This window comes from Alexandromys fortis, unplaced genomic scaffold (assembly GCF_014885135.2).
Source record: "Alexandromys fortis isolate MF-2015 unplaced genomic scaffold, M_Fortis_MF-2015_v1.1 scaffold_444, whole genome shotgun sequence".
NCBI lineage: Eukaryota > Metazoa > Chordata > Mammalia > Rodentia > Cricetidae > Alexandromys > Alexandromys fortis.
This window is the reverse complement of record NW_026068318.1, coordinates 75,524-94,648: the sequence shown is the minus strand read 5'-3', so window position 1 is coordinate 94,648 and position 19,125 is coordinate 75,524. Positions and strand designations below refer to the sequence as shown.

Below are 19,125 nucleotides of genomic sequence, written 5' to 3'. Positions count from 1 at the left end.
ACTCATACACAAAATTTCTTTAAAGAGGCAGGTGTGGTAGGCCACATCTTTGATCCTAGCACTGTGAAGGCAGAGGCAGACACTGAGCCCATCACATCCAGAGCTAAGAGATCTTTCCTCCCCCCGCCCCAAATTGTAATGAGTCAGGGTTCATGCACAGCCACAGTGCTTATGGCAGAGAACAGGCCTCTGGACAGTTGAAACCCCAGGTGACATGCTGCCCCACAGTGAGCTGGGACACAATCCCAAGCACACAGCAGTGTGCAGAGCCCACGGCCTTCATGAGCCAAAGTCCTGGGCTGTGTGACAAGGGTACAGGAGCACAGAACAATGACCACACCAGGCCAGCAGTACATGAACCAGTCAGTCACCTTTTATTGGGCACTAATTCTTAGGACATGAAGATCCAGCCAGTTGAGTTCTTCATGGATGGGCACAGGAGAGGCGCTTATGCTCGGGTGTGCGGTCCCCTCATAGTGACCTTCTTCAGTGGTACTTGCGTCGCCGCTCATGTTCTACGGTTAGGAAAAACAGTCTGCTACCATGTGTTCCAGTGAAAGCACCGGAGAGTGATGGCAACAGGCCACAGTCATGCCAGCCCTTCCCGTACATTTCTTCCTGCCATTTGGCTAATTTCCCATGTATTAGATGGCTACGCTGGTATCTTTAATAGGCCCCCCACTAGAAGTATTGCCTAGGTCCAATAAGGAGCAGCCGGGAATCCCAGAGGCTGGTGTCCCCAGTCTGCCATCAGGCTTCACCCGCCTAAGACTAAGAGTAGCTGAGACTGAGAAGTAGCTGTGCTTTGCCAGAGCACTGTACTACCAAACCTACTACCATCTTCACAGCTGCTAGGAGGATAAGCTAGCTTTCAGCATTGTATAGTATGCTTCCCAAGCACTAAATTTAAACTTCAGGCTAATTCCAACTTATTTTTCCTGTGTTCTTTTTCATAGGCTCCTCACTTAAAACCGTGTTATACATGCCACACTACTATAATCCCTGTAACCCTCCCAGGTGGACGGACAGGTAAGGAGCACCCAAAGCTCCACTGCTGATTAGGTGAACAAAGCCAGTCAACACCAGCCTCCCGGCTAACAGGAAGCTGGGTCATGCCAGAGCACTTACTGAGTTCCTTGTAAGAAAGGCAGTAGCTGAAAACCACATAGGCTGCCAGCACCATGTTAATCCCCGAGATGCTGCCTTTCCGCACATTGATGTATTTGTTGTAATACCGGTCATAACCTGCAACAGAGGAAGTGCTTACTGCCAATGCTTCTGAGACAGTGTACAGTGGGATCCCTGGGCTCTCTCAGCAACCCACCCTACACTTACTAATAACAGTGGACTGTGGGATTCTGTCTCCATGACCCAAGACTAGCCCCAGAGCACAGGCCCACTTAACAGGGCATCTATACTTCCTTTGGCTTTAACTTTGTAGGTTTGGCTCAGCTTGTTATTTTTTTTGCTCCTGCTTCACCCCCAACTCCAGTCTGGGACTCTTATTCTAATTCTGCCCCAGATTCCAACCCCCAATAAGGACCACATCACCAGAGCCAGCTAGGTTGACTAAGCAAGCCATTCATGACAGCACTGAGTGCCTTAAATATAAGCAGCCAGGTGCATTCACCAGAGAGGGTATAAACATACTCTAGTAAAAAAGGATGAAATGAGTCAGGCGAGACAAGAACGATCACAAGTCCAAGGGTATCCTCAGTTACAAACCAAATTTGAGGCCTGCCTACCTGAGACCCTGTCTTTCAATAAAAAAGGCACCTCTGAGGTAAAGGCAAGAAGATCTCTTGAGTTTAAGGCAGCCTGGTCTACAAGTTTTATCCCAGTCATGGCTATATTATAGTGTGAGCCAAACAACAAAACAGAACAACAAAATGGAGGCCTTGGCTAGGTATCATTAAAAATTTTAAATAGCGCTGGGCAGTAATGGTGCACGCCTTTAATCCCAGCAACTCAGAAGGCAGAGATAGGCAGATCTCTGAGTTCAAGGCCAGCCTGGCCTACAGAGAGAGTTCCAGAACAGGCACCAAAGTTATACAGAGAAACACTGCCTCGAAAAACCAGAAGGAAAAAAAAAATTAAAATAGCAAGGACTGCCCGGGAGGAGCTATGAGCATAGGCCACATTAGTTTCCTGGACAAGTGTAAACAGACATGGGGGCAAAAGGCAGAACTGGAGGGAAACCGCAAGCCAGACCAACTCACAGGAAAAAATAGCATGGGGTGCCAGATTAGCAAAATGGGTATTTCTGAGGAGGCCAGAGGCCATGCATGACTCCATCAAAGATCTGACCAATCCTGAACTTAGTGCATGCACAAGATGGACCCTTTAAAATGTTTTAGGAAGGCTTGAAGAAGAACGAGCATGATAATGATACAGGCTGGTGATCACCAGGATTTAAACTCATTCTTTTCTCAAAGAAGTCTTTGTTTGTTTGTAACTTTTTTTTTTTTTTGAGACTAGAGTCTCATGTTTCACAGGCCAACAAATTTGGTAAAGGTGGACAGACACTAAACTCTAGACCCTCCTACCTCCAGCTTCCTACTGCTAGAAGTACAGGTGTGTGTAACCACACCTGGATTTTCAGTTTCCTCTAAGATAGAGGCATTGATCCAAAGCAATAAAATTATTTTTAGCTGGATATGGTGGCACCATTACCTGGGAGACTGAGGCAGGTTTAAGAAAAATTCGAGGCTAGCTTGAGCCTAATAGCCTCAAAAAATATAAAACATTTCCCAGGCTGAAACATCTCAAAGCTCACCTTTGTTGTTGCTTTGCGTATGTATGCAGATGGTGTGTGCACGCTCACGTTCACAGATGTGAGACTGTGGAGGCAGTGGTTGGCATCAGGCAGTATCTCTCCCCACCATGTCTTGAGACAGGTGAACTTGGAGCTCACTCAACTTAGAGCTGACCAATTAGCTAGACTTAACTAGCAGTCAGTGTGCTCCGGGAAGGGATCCTCCCATCTCTGCCTCAGCGCTGGAAGCACAGGCACACACTGTTTTTAACATGAGCACTGGGAACCCAACTCAGGACCTCATGCATCACTATTAAGCCTCTTTCCTGGCCCACTCAGTCAGCCTTTTTTTTGTTTTGAGACAGAGTTTCTCTATGTACAGTCCTGGTTGTCCTCAAACTCACAGAGATCCAGACATGCACCACCATACCCAGCTTCAGTCAGCCTTTGATAGGCTCATACAAATACAGAAATTCAGGAGTTAACCACCATCATCACCCCCTCTACAAAAACAATATATTTCAAGACACCAAAGCCTTTATCCGAGCGCGGGCGGTGGTGGCGCACGCCTTTAATCCCAGCACTCGGGAGGCAGAGGCAGGAGGATCTCTGTGAGTTCGAGGCCAGCCACAAGCCACAAGAGCTAGTTCCAGGACAGGCACCAAAAACTACAGAGAAAGCCCGTCTCGAAAATAAAAAAAAAAAAACCTTTATCGCCCAGACTACCTCATACAAAAACAAACCGGCACACAAGAGTAGTGCTTTTGTCTTCACACCCATTAAGATACTGACCTCTCTGAAAGGCTCCCACAATGCCACTGGGGGTGAAATTCCGCATCAATATCCAGCTTGGCAGTTCTCCAAGTTTAACCTCCATAAGCTTCTTCTCCTTCAGTGGCACTGAAAGAAAAACAAAACAAAAACACGAAATAATCCTTCAGCAACACAGACAGCACTCTTCCATGTACCATTTCAACTGTTCATGCAGGTATACCAAGTATACAGGTGCTGCACTAGTCATTTTCTGAATAAATGTATCACAACAAAAATACTAGTGTAGGCCTAAGCCTGTGTTATAGGGCTGTTTAGCAAAAGCTTTAAACACCAAGGCTGGAAAGATGGCTCAGCAGACAAGAACTCTTGAGAACCTGGATTCAATTCCCAACATCTACATGACAGCCCATAACAGTCTGTAATCCAGTTGTCTTCTGGTCTCCTCTGACACCAAGCAAACATGGGGTACAAACATGCACACATACAAAAGCACCCCTACATACAAAAAGTAAAATTAAAAAAAAACTTTATCAACCAACAATATGCCTGACAGCTTACTGAGAATGACTGTAAGGAAGAGAGCTAAAGGCCACAAGAAAGAATAAAATGGAGGGCTGGAGAGATGGCTCAGCTGTTGGGAGCACTGGCTGCTCTTCCAAGGGTCCGGAGTTCAATTCCCAGCGGCCATATGGTGGCTCACAACCATCTGTGATGAGATTTGGCACCCTCTTCTGGCGTGCGGGCATACATGGAGGCAGAATGTTGTATACATAATAAATAAATAAATCTTTAAAAAAAAAAGAATAAAATGGAGAGCAGTTTAGAGCACTATAAAGCTAAGTCAAGCACAGTAGCACACACCTGTAATCCCAGGAATTCCCACAGTTCTCAGGAAGTGTGGACAAGATGATCAAGATGTCAAAGCATTAACAACAAACAAAGCTATCTCAAAAAAATAAAAATCCCGCTGGAGAGATGGCTCAGAGGTTTAAGAACACTTTTCCAGAGGTCCTGAATTCCCAGCAACCACATATTAGCTCACAACCATCTATAATAAGATCTGGTGCCCTCTTCTGGTGGGTAGGCATACATGCAGGCAAAATACAGTATACATAATAAATAAATCTAAGAAAAAATCCTAACATTTGCTTTATTCATTTAAAGATTTATTTTTAATATGTGTCTGTGTCTGTGAGTAAGCATGTACACATAAGTACAGGTGCCTCAAGAAATGTGTCAGATCCCATGGAGCTAGAGTCACAAGTGGTTTGTGAGCCACGTTATGTATCGAGTGTTCTTTACCACCAGCCTGCCAGTCCCGCTTTACCTTATTTAGTCATCATACAGAGTTAAGGATTACCCCACTATGAGAGGAATCTATACACCGGTAGGAAACAAATCAAACCTCACAACTTGTCTCCAGGCTCTGGAAGCCAATCTCAGGAGAGGTCTACCCAACCCCTTGGGGTCTGTGCATGAGAAGAATTGTTCTGACTTCCACATGCATGCTCTAGCATACATACGCTTGCGCAAACAAAATATTGTTAACAAAAATAATTATTTGGGGGGGTGTTGAGATAGGGTTTGCCTGTAGTTTTAAACTCTGTCCTGGAAAGTGCTCTATAGACCAGGCTGGCCTCGAACTCACAGAGATCCACCTGTCTCTGCCTCCCGAGTGCTGGGATAAAAGGTATGCCCCACCACCACCTGGCCAATAGTAATTTTTTTTTTTTTTTTAGTTTTGGGAGACAGAGCTTTGGAGCCTGTCCTGAACTCTCTCTGCCTTTCAAGTGCTGGGATTAAAGTTGTGTACCACCACCACCCATCAACAAAATTAATTTTAAAAAGCTGAGCATGGGCAGAGGCAGGTGGATCTCTGTGAGTTCGCAGTCAGCCTGGTCTACAAGAGCTAGTTCCAGGACAGTCGCCAAAGCTACACTCTGTCTCAAAAAAAACAAAAGAAAAGAAAAGGCTGAGCATGATAGTGCATGCCTTTTATCATCCTAGCACTCTGGAGACGCACAGGCAGAGATCTTTATGAGTTCAAGGTCAGACTGGTCTACCTAGTGAGTTCCAGGACAGACAGGGCTATATACAAACACCCTGTCTCAAAAATAAATACATAAAAATAAGATTTATTTTTATGAAGTTGGAGAGATGGTTAAGTGGTTAAGGACATTGGCTGCTCTTCCAGAGGATACAGGAGGTTCAATTCCCAGCACCCACAAGGCTCACAACTGTCTGTAACTCCATTTAAGGGGATTTTACAGAATACCTTTTTTGTTTTTGTTTTTTTGTTTTTCAAGACAGGATTTCTCTGTGTAACAGCCTTGGCTGTCCCAGAACTCACTCTGTAGACCAGGTTAACCTCAAACTCACAGTGATCCACCTGCCTGCCTCCCAAGTGCTGAGATTAAAGGTGTGCACTACCACCCCCGGGCACCAAATACTTATTTTTATTATATGTACATGAGTATTTTGCCTGCATGCATGAATGTACACCATACTCATGCCTTCTATCCAAACAGGTAAGAAGGCATCAGATGCCCTGGAACTGGAGTTAGAGATGAACCACCATGTGGGAACTGGGAACCAAAATCTGGTCACCTTTAAGAGCAACACGTGCTCTTAACCATGGAGACATCCTTCCAGCCCAAACACCCCCACTCCCAAATCTTATGTGCTACTGATACACTTTAAAAAAAAAAAAATCAATACTTAGGAGTCACAAACTCTAATTCCTTCACCAGAGTACAGTGAATAGGTTAGGTTATGTGAACTGATCTTATTCAAATGCCCCAGAGGAAAACCAGATGTCCAGCTCACACCAACATAGTCCCGGATTGTGGGCCAGTCATTTTGTTCCACTAATCTTTGTTTCTAGAGACGAGACAGGGTCTCTCCACAGCCCACTCAGTCCAGGAACTTGACGGGCAGATTAGACTGACCTTGAACTCAGAGGTCTGCCAGCCAGGCCTCCTGAGGGCATGAGCAGCAGTGCAAAACCTGCAAAGTTGTTTTCTGACCCTTATAGTATCCTTATGGCTCTTCTGTGTGTGGGCTCACGTGTGCGCACACACACACACTCATGTGCCACAGGCCCTGATTTTAATTATTTTTCTTTCCTTCTTTCCTTCTGTTCTTTTTTTGAGACAGTCTTATGTAGCCCAGGCTAGAACTAAACTAGCTGCAGTGTGCCACCTTCCAAGTGCTGGAACTACAGATTTTATGTGGTGCTGGGGGTGGAACCCAGGACTCTGTGCACGATGAGCAGGCACTTTACCAACTAAGCTCTACTACCCACCCCAGATATCTTTCTTGAATTAATTTTTTGTGGGGGGAGGCACCTTGAAACAGGGTATTGCTATGTAGTACTGGCTGGCCTTGAACTCAGCAATTCCCCTGCTTCAGCTTCCAAAGAGCTAGCACAACAGTTGTGCATTACCACTTCCAGCTAGCTAAGTGTACCCAACTGCTTAGGCCTTAGTCCAAAGGGCTCTTCACACTGTCTACTTAAATAAGATTGAAAACTTCGGGGCTGGAGAGATGGCTCAGCGGTTAAGAGCATTGCCTGCTCTTCCAAAGGTCCTGAGTTCAATTCCCAGCAACCACATGGTGGCTCACAACCATCTGTACTGAGGTCTGGTGCCCCCTTCTGGCCTGCAGGCATATATCGTATACATAATAAATAGATATTTTTAAAAAAAAAAAGATTGGAAACTTCAAGATAGGCATGGTGGCACACGCCTTTTAACCCCAGCACTCAGGAGGCAGCAAGCAGGGCGATTTCTGTGAGTTCAAAGCCAGCCTGGTCTGTACAGTAAGTTTCAAGACAAATAGGGCTAAAGAGAACTTGTCTTTTTTTTTTTTTTCAACTTTTTTTTTGGTGGGGGTCTACTTATGTAGCCCAGGCTGGCCTCAACTTGGTGACTCATCCTTCTTCCAGCTCTTGAGCAGTGTCGTCGACGCTCTTCACACTGTCTCTTCTGAAAACAGTGTGCACTAATCGTCTCTCCTGGCATTTTACAGATAAAATGCCCCCTCTAAAGCCTCAGGTGGTGGTGGCGTACACTGTTGATCCCAGGGCTCGGGAGGCAGAGGCAGGCAGATCTCTGAGATAGAGGTCAGCCTGGTCCACATCTACATAGGGAGTTCCATGATAGCCAGGACTATACAAAGAAACCCTGTCTTGAAAAGCCCAAAAACAAAACAAAAAAAAATTTTTAAAGCCCAGCTAGCCGGGCAGTGGTGGCGCACGCCTTTAATCCCAGCACTCGGGAGGCAGAGGCAGGCAGATCTCTGTGGGTTCGATGCCAGCCTGGTCTACAAGAGCTAGTTCCAGGACAGCCAGGGATACACAGAGAAACCCTGTCTCGAAAGAAAAAAAAAAAAAAAAAAAGCCCAGCTTCTTCACACTCCATTTCAGACACCCCACCACTTCATTTTCCCAGGCCGAGATAAAGAACACAGAAACAAGCCAAGTATGGTGGCAGAGGCCTGTAATGCTAGCACTCAGACACAGAGGCTGCAAGATCAGGACCAACCTAGGCTACACGGAGAAACCCGGTCTCAAAAGGAGGTGGGTAGACAACCTGGAGTTTCATCCCATGAGGGAGAAGAGATGCCACTCCTCAAAGTTGTCCTCCGTCATGCACGCAAGCGCCATCACTCCCTTGACCATATGATATGTAATCCCATCAGTGCACAATGAATGAGATTTACACGCGCGCGTGTTAAGGGAACGACCGCTTGCCTGTCACAAGGACATCTCTGGGAATTAATCTCATTTACCAAGAGGCCCTGCCAACCTAGGTCTGAATCCCAACTGGGCTCTCAGGATTTATGACCTTGAACAGGTCACTTCGACTTCAGTAGGCGTGTTCAATAGTGTTACGAATCTCACTGCGGCGTCGGGAATCATCCCAGGCAAGTGCTGGGGCTGAACCTTAATTTGAACCTCAGCTCTGGGAAGGCCCGGCGCTGCGGTGCGTAAAAGTTCAAGTGCCCCCCCCCCTCCGTCAGTGTAGTCCTCAGGGGAGCTTAGTCCTCAGGGGAGGGGGGGGCAAGCAAACGGTTCCCGGCAGCGGCTGTGCAGGCCCGGAGAGGCTTCTCCGGTCTGCCTCGATCTTCCACAGCCACGCCAGGCGGTGCACGGCGGTAATCCGCCAGAGTGCACAGAGGAGGGCCGGCAACGCAGGACCTCAGAGCAAATGTCCAGCGCCCCAGGGGAGGCCTCGGAGACGTCCCCGGGAGCAGGGCAAGTGGCCCCGTAGTTCCTTCTCACCCCACTGTGGCCCTGGATCCTGCGCCCAACTCGGGCTTCTAACCCCGCGGCCTGGCAAGAGTCAGAGGACTCACCGAGCGACGCCATCTTGCAGTCCCGGTGTCAGCAAAGCCCAGGCTTGCGCGAGGGCTGCTGGGAGCACGGGCTCACCGGAAGTAGGTCACCCGTTGGGTAGAATGTAGGACGCGAGGGTGCATAGAAGGGGCCAGCAGTTCTTGGAGAATAAAATTCCCGCGGACCCTGCATCTTGGGATCAAACGGAAGAAAAAAAGGACAAAAGGGAAAGGGGACATTCTGGCTTTTTGTCCCCTGCTTTTGGAGCTATTATGAGAAATGAGTGGTGTAAGGGTTAGGGCTGTGGCTCAATCCCGAGCGCAAGGCTCTGGTTTCATTCCACGCCAAAATGGAAAAAAAAAAAAAGGAAGAGAAGTCTTGAAGGCCGGTACATTTCTTGCCCTCCCTAATTCCTTTTACCTGCTATTCACTGGTCTTGAACCCTAAACTGCTCTGCAGTTCTACTCAAGATGGTTAAAGGGTTTCCATGAAGATTGCAGACTGACCAGAAGTTCAGGTTCAAGTGTTGGAGCCGAGGTCAAGGCTACCATATAGCCACAGGCAATTATCTTACCAATAATTCCCAACTTTTAACAGCCTTGGATACAGCAAAACTGTATGAAATAACAGTCAGTCTGGCCTTGAAATCAGTTATGTTTTCTAGGCTGGCCTCAAACTTTCTTCCATACAGTTCCTCAGCATCTCAAGCGTCAGGATTACAGGTGTGCACTGCCTGTATAAACGGACACGACTGCTCCATGGTATGATTAAAGATGTTTTTAAATTGTTTTTTTATGTGTATGGGTATTGCTTGCATGTATGTCTGTATACCACATGCATGCAGAGCTACTGAGGTCGAAAGAAGGCACTGGATCCCGTGGAACTGGAATTGTGAGCTCTTATGTAGGTGGTGGGAATCATACCTGGGTCCTCTGGAAGAGCAGCAAGTGCTCTTAACCACTGAGCCATCTTCCCAGCCCCTATAGGGGGAAGGCTTTTATTATTGTAGATATGAGAAAGAGGGAACAGCCAGAGGCATTTAAAGAGTCTAGAGTGGAGAGAGAAATAGACTGAACATGGCCAGGGCTCTTTGTGAGACAGAGGGGAATGGTGGGGGATAGAAACTAGAGAGAACAATGACGCCAGACTCTGGTTGCGCACTCTTTTAATTCCTCGGGAGGCAGAGGCGGATCTCTGAGTCCAAGGCCAGCCTGATCTACAGAGTGGGGACAGCCAGGGCTTACATAGAGAAACCCAGTTTCAGAAAGAGAGAGAAACAGGAACAGAGGCTAGAGAGAACACATGGAGAATTCGTCGTTATTATAAACAACGAATAAATAGCTGGGGGAAGGGAAGCCAGGGAACTGAAGGGAGTTTAGTAGAGAGAAGGTGAAAAAGAGTCAGGATGCTATAGCACGGACTTTGAAATGTGTGACAAGTACTTGTGATTCTGAGGGAGCCTGGAGGCCAGCATGCACTTTGGCATGTTGATAGACATCATAGGTGACCAGACTTCTCTTTTGCCAGAGATAAGGGAAGTGACTCCTTTTAGCAGAGGGAAACGGGCTTCACGGGTTCCTTATGAATGCTGCTTTATCTAACTGCCAGAAATTCTATTGTCCAGGTTGAGTTCTTTTCTGGATATTTGGACTGCCTTTTGGAGTTTGGTGGGGAAACCATTAGGGAAAAAAGAACTGTTCCAGGCAAAATGTACTGCACTAAGCAAGACTTACTGGGGGGTTGTTAGGATAGCACGAGGCTGTTTCTACTGAGACAAGGAGTCAGCAGACTTCTGAAAACTATAGACTGTTCAGTTACCGAAGAGGCTGAATCCCACAACGGTCATCTATCTTGGTGTCTTAAGTGACTCCATCTTGGGCCAAAGATCAACACCAACCTAACACCTCTTGTGTCAACTTTCCCAAGTGCTGGCATTATAGGTGTGTACCACCAAACTTTTGAGTCTGCCTGTATTTAGAGTAGGGTAGTGGGTTCTTTTTTGTAAACCAGGCTGGCCTCAAACTCAGATATCCACCTGCCTCTGCCTCCTGAGTGCTGGCATTAAAAGCTTGTGCCACCACCGCCCGGTTTATGATGTTTCTCTGCTTATTTTTTTGTCTGTAAAAGCATGTATTAAGGGGGACTTGAGCGATGTCTCAGTGGTTAAGAGCACTGCCTGCTCTTCCAAAGGTCCTGAGTTCAATTTCCAGCAACCACATGGTGGCTCACAACCATCTGTAATGAGGTCTGGCACCCTCTTCTGGCCTGCAGGCATACACACAGACAGACTATTGTATACATAATAAAAAAATATTTTAAAAAAGCATGTATTAAGGTTCAAACCAAGCCAAGCTTGGTGGTACATGTCTTTAATCCCAGCACTTGGAAGGTAGAGGGAGGAGAATCTTTGAGTTCTAGGCCAGCCAGGTCCTCATAGTGTGTTCCAGGACGGCCAGAGCTATACAATAAAATCCTATCTCAAAAAACAGACAAAATTTTTCAAATCAGACCAATGTCTCTTGTGTGTGAGGCCTAAGGAAATCTAAGAGTGACTAAAATGTTCCAAATGACAAAGAATGTAGTTTTCGGACAAAGAAACAACTGAAGAACCAAAACACAAGCCATGCTGGGCATGGTGGGTGCACACCTTTAATCTCAGCACTCAGGAGATGGAGGTGGAGGCAAGTTGGTCTCCACATTTGAGGCCAGCCTGCTTTATATAGCTTCTTCCAGGTCAGCCAGGGCTGCACAGTGAGACCTTTTCTCAAAAATAGCAGCAACAGCAAAAACACCCACAAGTCACACAGAGACACATGAAAGCTAGGAGACTGTGGTTCGGTGGATTCTCTGGTGTCGGACAAGGTGTGTACTCTGTCTAAATCTTTCACCACACTGAAGACATTTATAAGGTTTTTCTCCCGTGTGAGTTCTCTGGTGTTTAATGAGGGTTGCACTCTGAGTGAAGCTTTTCCCACAGACAAAACACACATAGGGCTTCTCTCCCGTGTGGATTCTCTGATGCTTAAAGAGGTCTGAGCGCTGTTTGAAGCTCTTCTGGCAGTCCTCACACTTGTATGGTCTCTCCCCTTTATGGAGTCTCTGATGTCTACAAAGGCTAGAGATATGAAAGACCTCCCCGCACTCCTCACATTTACAGTACTTCTCGCTGGCATGGGTCCTCTGATGCCGAGTGAGGTGCGAGCTCTGCCTGAAGCATTCCCCGCACTCTGGGCAGGCATACGGCTTCTCACCTGTGTGTGTCCGCTGGTGTTTAACAAGGGCAGCACTCTGGCTGAAGCTTTTCCCACATGTTTGGCACTGATAGGGCTTCTCACCTGTGTGGGTCCTCTGGTGTTTAAAAAGATCTGAGCACTGTCTGAACCTCTTCTCACAGCTGTCACATTTGTAGGGTTTGTCCTCACGGAGCCCCAAACTACTGTCAACAGAGTTGTGAGGTTTTGCTGTACAGAATTTCACATGGAAGCCTTGTTTGTGGTCACTCCCATGTGCATCAGTGGCACTGAGACTCTTTGCTGCCTGGATGTGCTGACCAAGGCCAAGGCTGGCACTGTTCCCAAATTCGTGACTCTCGGACACACCTATGAGAGGAGGGATGGCAGTGCGTCCTTGCTCTTCAGGAGAACTCTGGAGATGCAACAACACAGAGTCTTTCGGCAGCTTCTCTTCCCAGTCCTCAACGGCATCAGCACACTTGGTAAACAGTGGGACCTTTCCCTGGGACACTTCTTGCACCCGTGCCTGTGATTCTGCTTCCTTTAAAGTCTCTTGCTTTGGAATCCAGTCTGTGCTTGGAGCTCTGGTTTCCAAGCCTGAAACATGCAAACATAAGCTGCTGTTATCTCTCGCCCGTGTCCCAGGGAAATGGAAATGCTGGTAAAGGAAGCACCTCTAACCCACTTCGAAGTGGTCCTCCCCACCTCCTTGGGTGAAACTGAATGAGCCCATCAGGGGCATCCACTCTGGCTGTACAGGCAAATAGCCTGCCTTCCTTTTGTACTTGAGCCTACAGCTACCAAGCCATTCTTCCCTGGTCCCACTGCATTGCTACAGACTGTATACTAAGAGAGGTAGAACTGCAAAAAAATGTCAGGGCAGGCTGTATTGCCTTTATTCCATGAATGTGGGCTGGATTAACGCAAGAAAGGCTCTCCATGGCGAGCTACAATGAACATCGGTGGTAATTCCGAAGTCTTGAAGGCAAGGTCTCAGTGGGAAGGCTATCTAGGATTGGTTGAAGGTCTATAAAAATTGTCCTCTGGCCGGGTAGTAGTGGCATAGGCCTTTAATCCCAGCACTCAGGAGACAGAGGCAGGCGGATCTCTGTGAGTTCGAGACCAGCCTGGTCTACAAGAGCTAGTTTCCAGGACAAGCTCCAAAAGCTACAGAGAAAATCTGTCTCAAAAAAAAAAAAACAAAAAACAAAAAAAAACATGTCTTCTGGCCTCTACACATACACCCATACTATACACATGTTTGCTCTCACAAACCCATAAAAATGGGGAGGGTACATCAGGATCCCACCTGTAGCTGAGGAGCTACTGGTAACTGATCACTGCCGGAGGAAGCCAGAGTGATTTTTCTTCAAGAATGTAGCCACTGTTTTTTTGTTTGTTTTGTTTTGGGTTTTTTGTTGTTGTTGTTGTTGTTTTTTTGTGGCTTTTCAAGACAGGGTTTCTCTGTGTAGCTTTGGAGCCTGTCCTGGAACTAGCTCTTGTAGACCAGCCTGGCCTCAAACTCACAGAGATCCACCTGCTTCTGCCTCCCGAGTGCTGGGATTAAAGGCGTGTGCCACCACCACCCAGCATGAATGTAGCCATTGTTAAGTTGACCATGCTCTAATAAATAAACCCACACTCATGCACATGAAAACCCAAATTAAAATAAACAACACAAACTTGAATGTAGGAGGGGGCACTTTGGGAAGGTTTCCAAAGAGAGTGGGAAGAAGAGAGGAATGTAAGAGAGCATGCTGGGAAAAACAAGGGTTCCAGAGAGAGTAGAAGGATAGGAATGGGGCATTCTGGGAAGAAGGGTTTCAGAGCAAGTGGGAACGGGTAAGACAGGAATGGAAGTCGATTCTGATCAAAGTACATTAGATGTATGTTTGAAATTATCAAAGAACAAGTACAAAATTATTAGAGGCCAGGTGGAGTGGCACACATTCATAAGTCTAGCACTTGGAAGGCAAAGCAGGAAGATCTCTGTGAGTTCAACTAGTCTGGTCTATGTAGTGAGTTCCAAGCCAACCAGAGTTACATAGTGAGACCCTGTCTCAAAAACCCAACAACAAAATATTAAAAACAAACACATGTACACAAAATAAAATACAGACAGACCTTGTGTAGGTCACAAAAGAAATCCTAAGGCTCTTAACCCATGTTTGTGAATGGAAACTAGCTCACAGATCATAGAAAACTCAGCTGTTAATCCTGACAACAGCCTATGAAAGAAAAGCCTCAATTGAGGAGCCAGGCAAATCAGATTGGCCTGTGGGCTCTCTGTGGGGAACTACTTTGATTCTTAATTGATGTAGCAGGGCCAACCCACTGTGGGAGGTACCATTCCTAAGCAAGATGGTTTTGAACTATGTAAAAAAGCTACTTGAGGGGGATGATGAGACAACTCAGTGGGTAGAAGCACCTGACAGCTGGTTTAATGATCCTCAGTATACACGTGGTGGAAGGAGAAAACTTGCTCCTACAAGTTGTTTTCTGATCTACACACACAACACATAAATAAAAGATTTAAAAGAAAACTGCTGCAAAAAAAAAAAAAAGAAAAAGAAAGAAAGAAAGAAAGAAAGAAAGAAAGGAAGAAAGGAAGGAAGGAAGGAAGGAAGGAAGGAAGAGAAGGCAGGAAGGAAGGAGGGAGGAGGGAGGGAGGGAGGGAAGGAGGGAGGGAGGGAAGGAGGGAAGAAGGGAAGGAGGGAGGGGGGGGGGGAGGGAGGGCGGGCGGGCAGTGATGGCACACACCTTTAATCTCAGCACTTGGGAGGCAGAGATAGGTGGATCTCTATGAATTCCAGGACAGGCTCCAATGCTACAGACAAACCCCCGTCTCAAAAAAAAAAAAAAATCAAAATCAACAACAACAACAAAAAAAATGCTAGCTGAAGCTAAGCCAGCTGCAAACAGCATCCTTCCCCATTCTTGCTATTCTGCACTGGCTGTGAAATGAGTTCCTCAGTCAGAGGCAAGGCTATGGGAACTAGCAAGGGGGTCTGCTTTCAGATCCTGCCTTGACTTGTCTCAATGATGAACTGTGACCTGGTCTTGAGAGTCAAATAAGCCCTTTCTCCCGCTAAGATGCTTCTGGTCAGAATGTTTTCTCACAGCAACTGGTAGGAAACTAGAGCAGCCACCCTACAAGCCACACAGAGTACAACTCGTCAGAGAACAGCACGTACCAGGCAGAACTGTGCCGTCACGATCCTTCGTGCTCTCTCTGCAGAAACTCTTCCGAGCTGCGGCCAGCTGCTCCCACTCTTCCCAGGTCAGAGATTCGGCCATATCCTTGTAAGTCACAAGGCCCTAGAACAAACAGCACAAGATCTCCGTTCAGCACTTGCTGTCACTGCGAACACTTCATTACTCTAAGGGAAAGCCAGTCTTTAGGGAGTAAGGAGCTGGTGTGAGAGTCAAGGGACAGCCACAGATATGGAGTACCAAAGGGACCTGCTACTGATCACCTTCATTGTCAGTCTGACTGGACTTAGAATCACCCAAAACTAAGCTTCTGGACTTACCTGTGCAGCATTTCCAGACAGATTTGACTGTAGGGGGAAGGCCAACCCTCGATAAGCTGATGCACTGGACTGAATGAAGGGAAAGGTGGTGAGGGAAATCAGCACTCACCTCTTTCTGCCTGCTAACTGTGAAGCCTGGTTACCAGCTACATCCTCTGCTACACCTTCCTGACTTCAGACTGTGATCTTCTTAAATCTTGACCCAAATAAGCCCTCCCCTCAAGCTGATCCTGTCACAGCAGTGAGAAGAGTCACCATTCTCACTAGAGGGTCACAACCTCCTATAATCATGAAAAGATTTTCTGTGGATCATCTATGACAATTTGGGGAAGACACAAGCAAAATATTTTAGTTCTATCACTGTGACTTACAAAATGGACACTGGGGTTGGGATGTGGCTCAGCTCAAGAGCACTGGGCTGGCATGCACAGAGCTGAGTCCAACCCCAACATCACAGAAGCCAGCTGTGGCCGCAAACACTTGTAATCCTTGAACTCCATAGGTGGAGGCAGGGGGATCAGAAATGTTAGGGTCATCTTTTCTCTACATAGGGAGTTGTTCAGGCCAGCCTGGGCTACATGAGATTATTTCTCAATTTTCAGGTGGGGAGAGAAGAGACATCTTAGGCGGAGGATGCAGATGCAGGGGCGTGTCCCTGGGAGCTCCAGCTCCTTAATCCTGACCCTTTTCTGCATCCCTATTCTGCTTCCTTGCTGCCAGGAAGCAAACATACCTGCTCCAGCATACTCTTCTGTAATGGTGCTCTGCCATACCCCAAGCCCAGAAACAATGAATTCCACCGACCATGGACTCTTAATTGCTGAACTATTAAATCCCAATGGATCTTGTGTTCCTTACGTTGTTTTAGGTATCTATCATAGCGACAAACTAAACACACTATGTATACATGTACAAGGCTAACATATGTATGCTTATATAGGCTAAGTTCCCTCTATCTAAAATGCTTGTGAGCAAAACTGTTCACAATGTCAGAATATCTCAGTTCAGCCAGGGATGAAATTAGTGATCCAGCATTTTCCTAATCTGAGATCCCAAAACTCTGAAGTGCTTGAGTGTTTGTCACCGACAATGAAATATTAGCCCAAATGTCTACAGTGCCGAGGAGGAAAAATTGTCTCTGAAATGGCTAAATCATGAAATGACATTCTGGGGGGAAGGACCTGGAAAATGTTTCAGAATTAACTTTTGAGGGATTGGGTTAAATTTTAAGGGTGTATCAGAAGTTAAGTGCTTCCTGTTCTCCCAGGGCGACTGACCTGCGTCCAGCTGCCAGCACCTACACTGGGCAGCTCACAATAGTCTGTGTCCCCGGTTCCTGGGACCTAACGCCTTCTTCTGTGTTCCTTAGGCACACACATACACGTGGCACACATTCACATGCACAGTCACGTAAACAAAAACGCAAAAAAAAAAAAAAAAAAAAAAAAAAAAAAAAAAAAAAAAAAAAAAAAAAAAAAAAAAAAAAAAAAAAAAGCCGGGCGGTGGTGGCGCACGCCTTTAATCCCAGCACTCGGGAGGCAGAGGCAGGCGAATCTCTGTGAGTTCGAGACCAGCCTGGTCTACAGAGCTAGTTCCAGGACAGGCTCCAAAGCCACAGAGAAACCCTGTCTCAAAAAAAAAAAAAAAAGTATTTTCACACTGACCATGATTGTGAATTGTTTCCCAAAAGGCACGAGCAAGCTTAGTTTCAACGAGCTAGGCATCGCGGTGCACACTTTTAGTCCCTGAACTTTGGAGGTGGAGTCAAGTGGATCTCTGTGAGTTCAAGGCCAGTCTGGTCTATACAATGAGTTCAAGTCAGTTAGGGCTACACAGTGACTTAAAAAAAAAAATAAGAAAAATTTTCAAAATCAGTAGTGTCAGGAGTATTACTCTATTTTTCCAAGGTGTCTTCCCACGGACTTAACATATTCTGATATATGAGCCTATAGACGTCACTCACATGCGCGATTAAAAATGCCCAGAAGAAGGTATTTAGAGCCCCTGAAACTAGAGTTGCAGGAGGTGATGAGCCACCCTACGTGGGTGCTGGTAACTGAACTCATCCTCTGGAAGAGCCCCACGGGATCTTAAACGCTGAAACCATCTCTCTGAAGTCACCCAGAGCCCACCCGCATCTCACCTGTGGGGAGGCCCGGTCCAGTGCTCTTTGTAGAGTCCGCACCAACACCGCAGCCTCCTCCCCGCTCTCAGGGCAGAGGTCCCGCACGCAAGCCTGGAGCTCCTGCGGCAGGATGGTGAGGAACTGCTCCAGCACCAGCAGCTCCAGGATCTGCTCCTTGGAGCGCAGCTCCGGCCTCAGCCACCGCCGACAGAGCTCCCAGAGTCGGCTCAGCGCCTCTTCGGGGCCCGCCACTTCCTGGTAGCGCAACTGCCTGAACAGTTTTCGAGAAGTTTCGGGGTTCTGACAATCCCCGAGTCCGGAGGGCTTCTGACTTCCGAGTGAGTCCTCCTCCACTTTCACGGTACAAAGCTCGGCACCGAGCGGTGGCGCGGAGACCCCGGCATCCGTATCCATTGGAGTCTCTGGACCGTTCAGCTCGAACTTGTTTCTAGAAGGGCAAAACGTAGCGTACTGCCACTCTCTTCCACAAAGGAGGCCCCGAAATAGCCCCTACCGACACAACACACCAGCTACCATGGCCTTTAGGTCTCACTTTAGCTGGTCAAAGTGAGAAAAACAAACCCAGCCGGAAGTGCGTCGTTATCCCCCCCCCCCCCCCCGCGCTGGGGACAGGACTTGTATTCCCAAGGTCTCTCTAAGCACCCTGGAGGACTAAGATGCATCTCGGTGGTTCTGCCACTGGAGCTGCCAGAGGCCACGTTCTAAAAAAAAAAAAAAAGTTGATGAGTGGTGGGCGGGGGGCGGAGCCAGATGGTGGTGGCAGCGCACGCCTGTAGCACTTGGAGGTAGAGGCAGGAGATTATATGAGTTCGAGGCCAGCCTGGTCTACAGAGAGAGCTCCAGGACAGCCAGGGCTACACAGAGAAATCCTATCTCACACCAAAAACAAAATCAAAAAAGCAGAACAAAACAAAACAGAAACCAAAGAAACAAAATTAAAAAAGTAAAACGGGGCCTACACAGAGAAATCCTGTTTCAAAACGACAAACAAATAAAAAGGGGCTAGAGAGATGGCTCAGAGGTTAAGGATACTTAGGTGCTCTTATAGAAGATCTGGGCTCAATTCTCGGCACCCACAACGTGGTGCAGACTTAACCGGGCAGCGGTGGTACAAGCCTGTAATCCCAGAACTCCGGAGGCAGAGGCAGGCGGATCTTTGTGGATTCAGGTTCAGCCTAGCGTACATAGTGAGTTCCAGGACAGCCAGAGCTAGATTAGATAGTGAGAGTATCTCACTATGAGGGTGACGGGTGTGGAAGGATGGAGTGAGTGGGAGTAACATCTCTAATACACATTGTGTGCACTGCAAACAGAGGCCAGAAGAGGGCATCAGATACCCTGGAATC

The 19,125-nt window shown here is 47.1% G+C and overlaps 2 protein-coding genes across 2 annotated transcripts; both read right to left on the bottom strand.

The window, feature by feature from the left end:
• Positions 1-355: 355 nt before the first annotated feature.
• Positions 356-8,966, bottom strand: Atp5mf (ATP synthase membrane subunit f). The gene is made up of 4 exons (XM_050132738.1): positions 8,888-8,966; positions 3,548-3,655; positions 1,129-1,245; positions 356-515 (listed from the first exon to the last, which is right to left on the bottom strand). The coding sequence occupies exons 1-4, from the start codon at positions 8,898-8,900 to the stop codon at positions 487-489; spliced, it is 267 nt and encodes an 88-aa protein (XP_049988695.1). The 5' UTR covers positions 8,901-8,966; the 3' UTR covers positions 356-486.
• Positions 8,967-10,015: 1,049 nt separating this feature from the next.
• On the bottom strand, positions 10,016-18,330 carry Znf394 (zinc finger protein 394). Its single transcript, XM_050132733.1, has 3 exons — positions 17,777-18,330; positions 15,295-15,418; positions 10,016-12,697 (listed from the first exon to the last, which is right to left on the bottom strand). Exons 1-3 carry the CDS (start codon positions 18,170-18,172, stop codon positions 11,688-11,690), a joined length of 1,530 nt encoding a protein of 509 aa, XP_049988690.1. The 5' UTR covers positions 18,173-18,330; the 3' UTR covers positions 10,016-11,687.
• Between the last annotated feature and the right edge of the window lie 795 nt (positions 18,331-19,125).

Excerpts from the sequence above, each read along its gene's own strand:
- Atp5mf (XM_050132738.1), bottom strand. Across the intron at positions 1,246-3,547 it reads TGTGGGAGCCTTTCAGAGAG|GTTATGACCGGTATTACAAC; the intron begins GTCAGTATCTTA and ends CCTCTGTTGCAG. Across the intron at positions 516-1,128 it reads CCTTTCTTACAAGGAACTCA|AACATGAGCGGCGACGCAAG; the intron begins GTAAGTGCTCTG and ends TCCTAACCGTAG.
- Znf394 (XM_050132733.1), bottom strand. The coding sequence starts at position 18,172 with ATGGATACGGATGCCGGGGTCTCCGCGCCACCGCTCGGTGCCGAGCTT. Across the intron at positions 15,419-17,776 it reads TGGACCGGGCCTCCCCACAG|GGCCTTGTGACTTACAAGGA; the intron begins GTGAGATGCGGG and ends TGTTTGTTCTAG. Across the intron at positions 12,698-15,294 it reads TGACGGCACAGTTCTGCCTG|GCTTGGAAACCAGAGCTCCA; the intron begins GTACGTGCTGTT and ends TGCATGTTTCAG.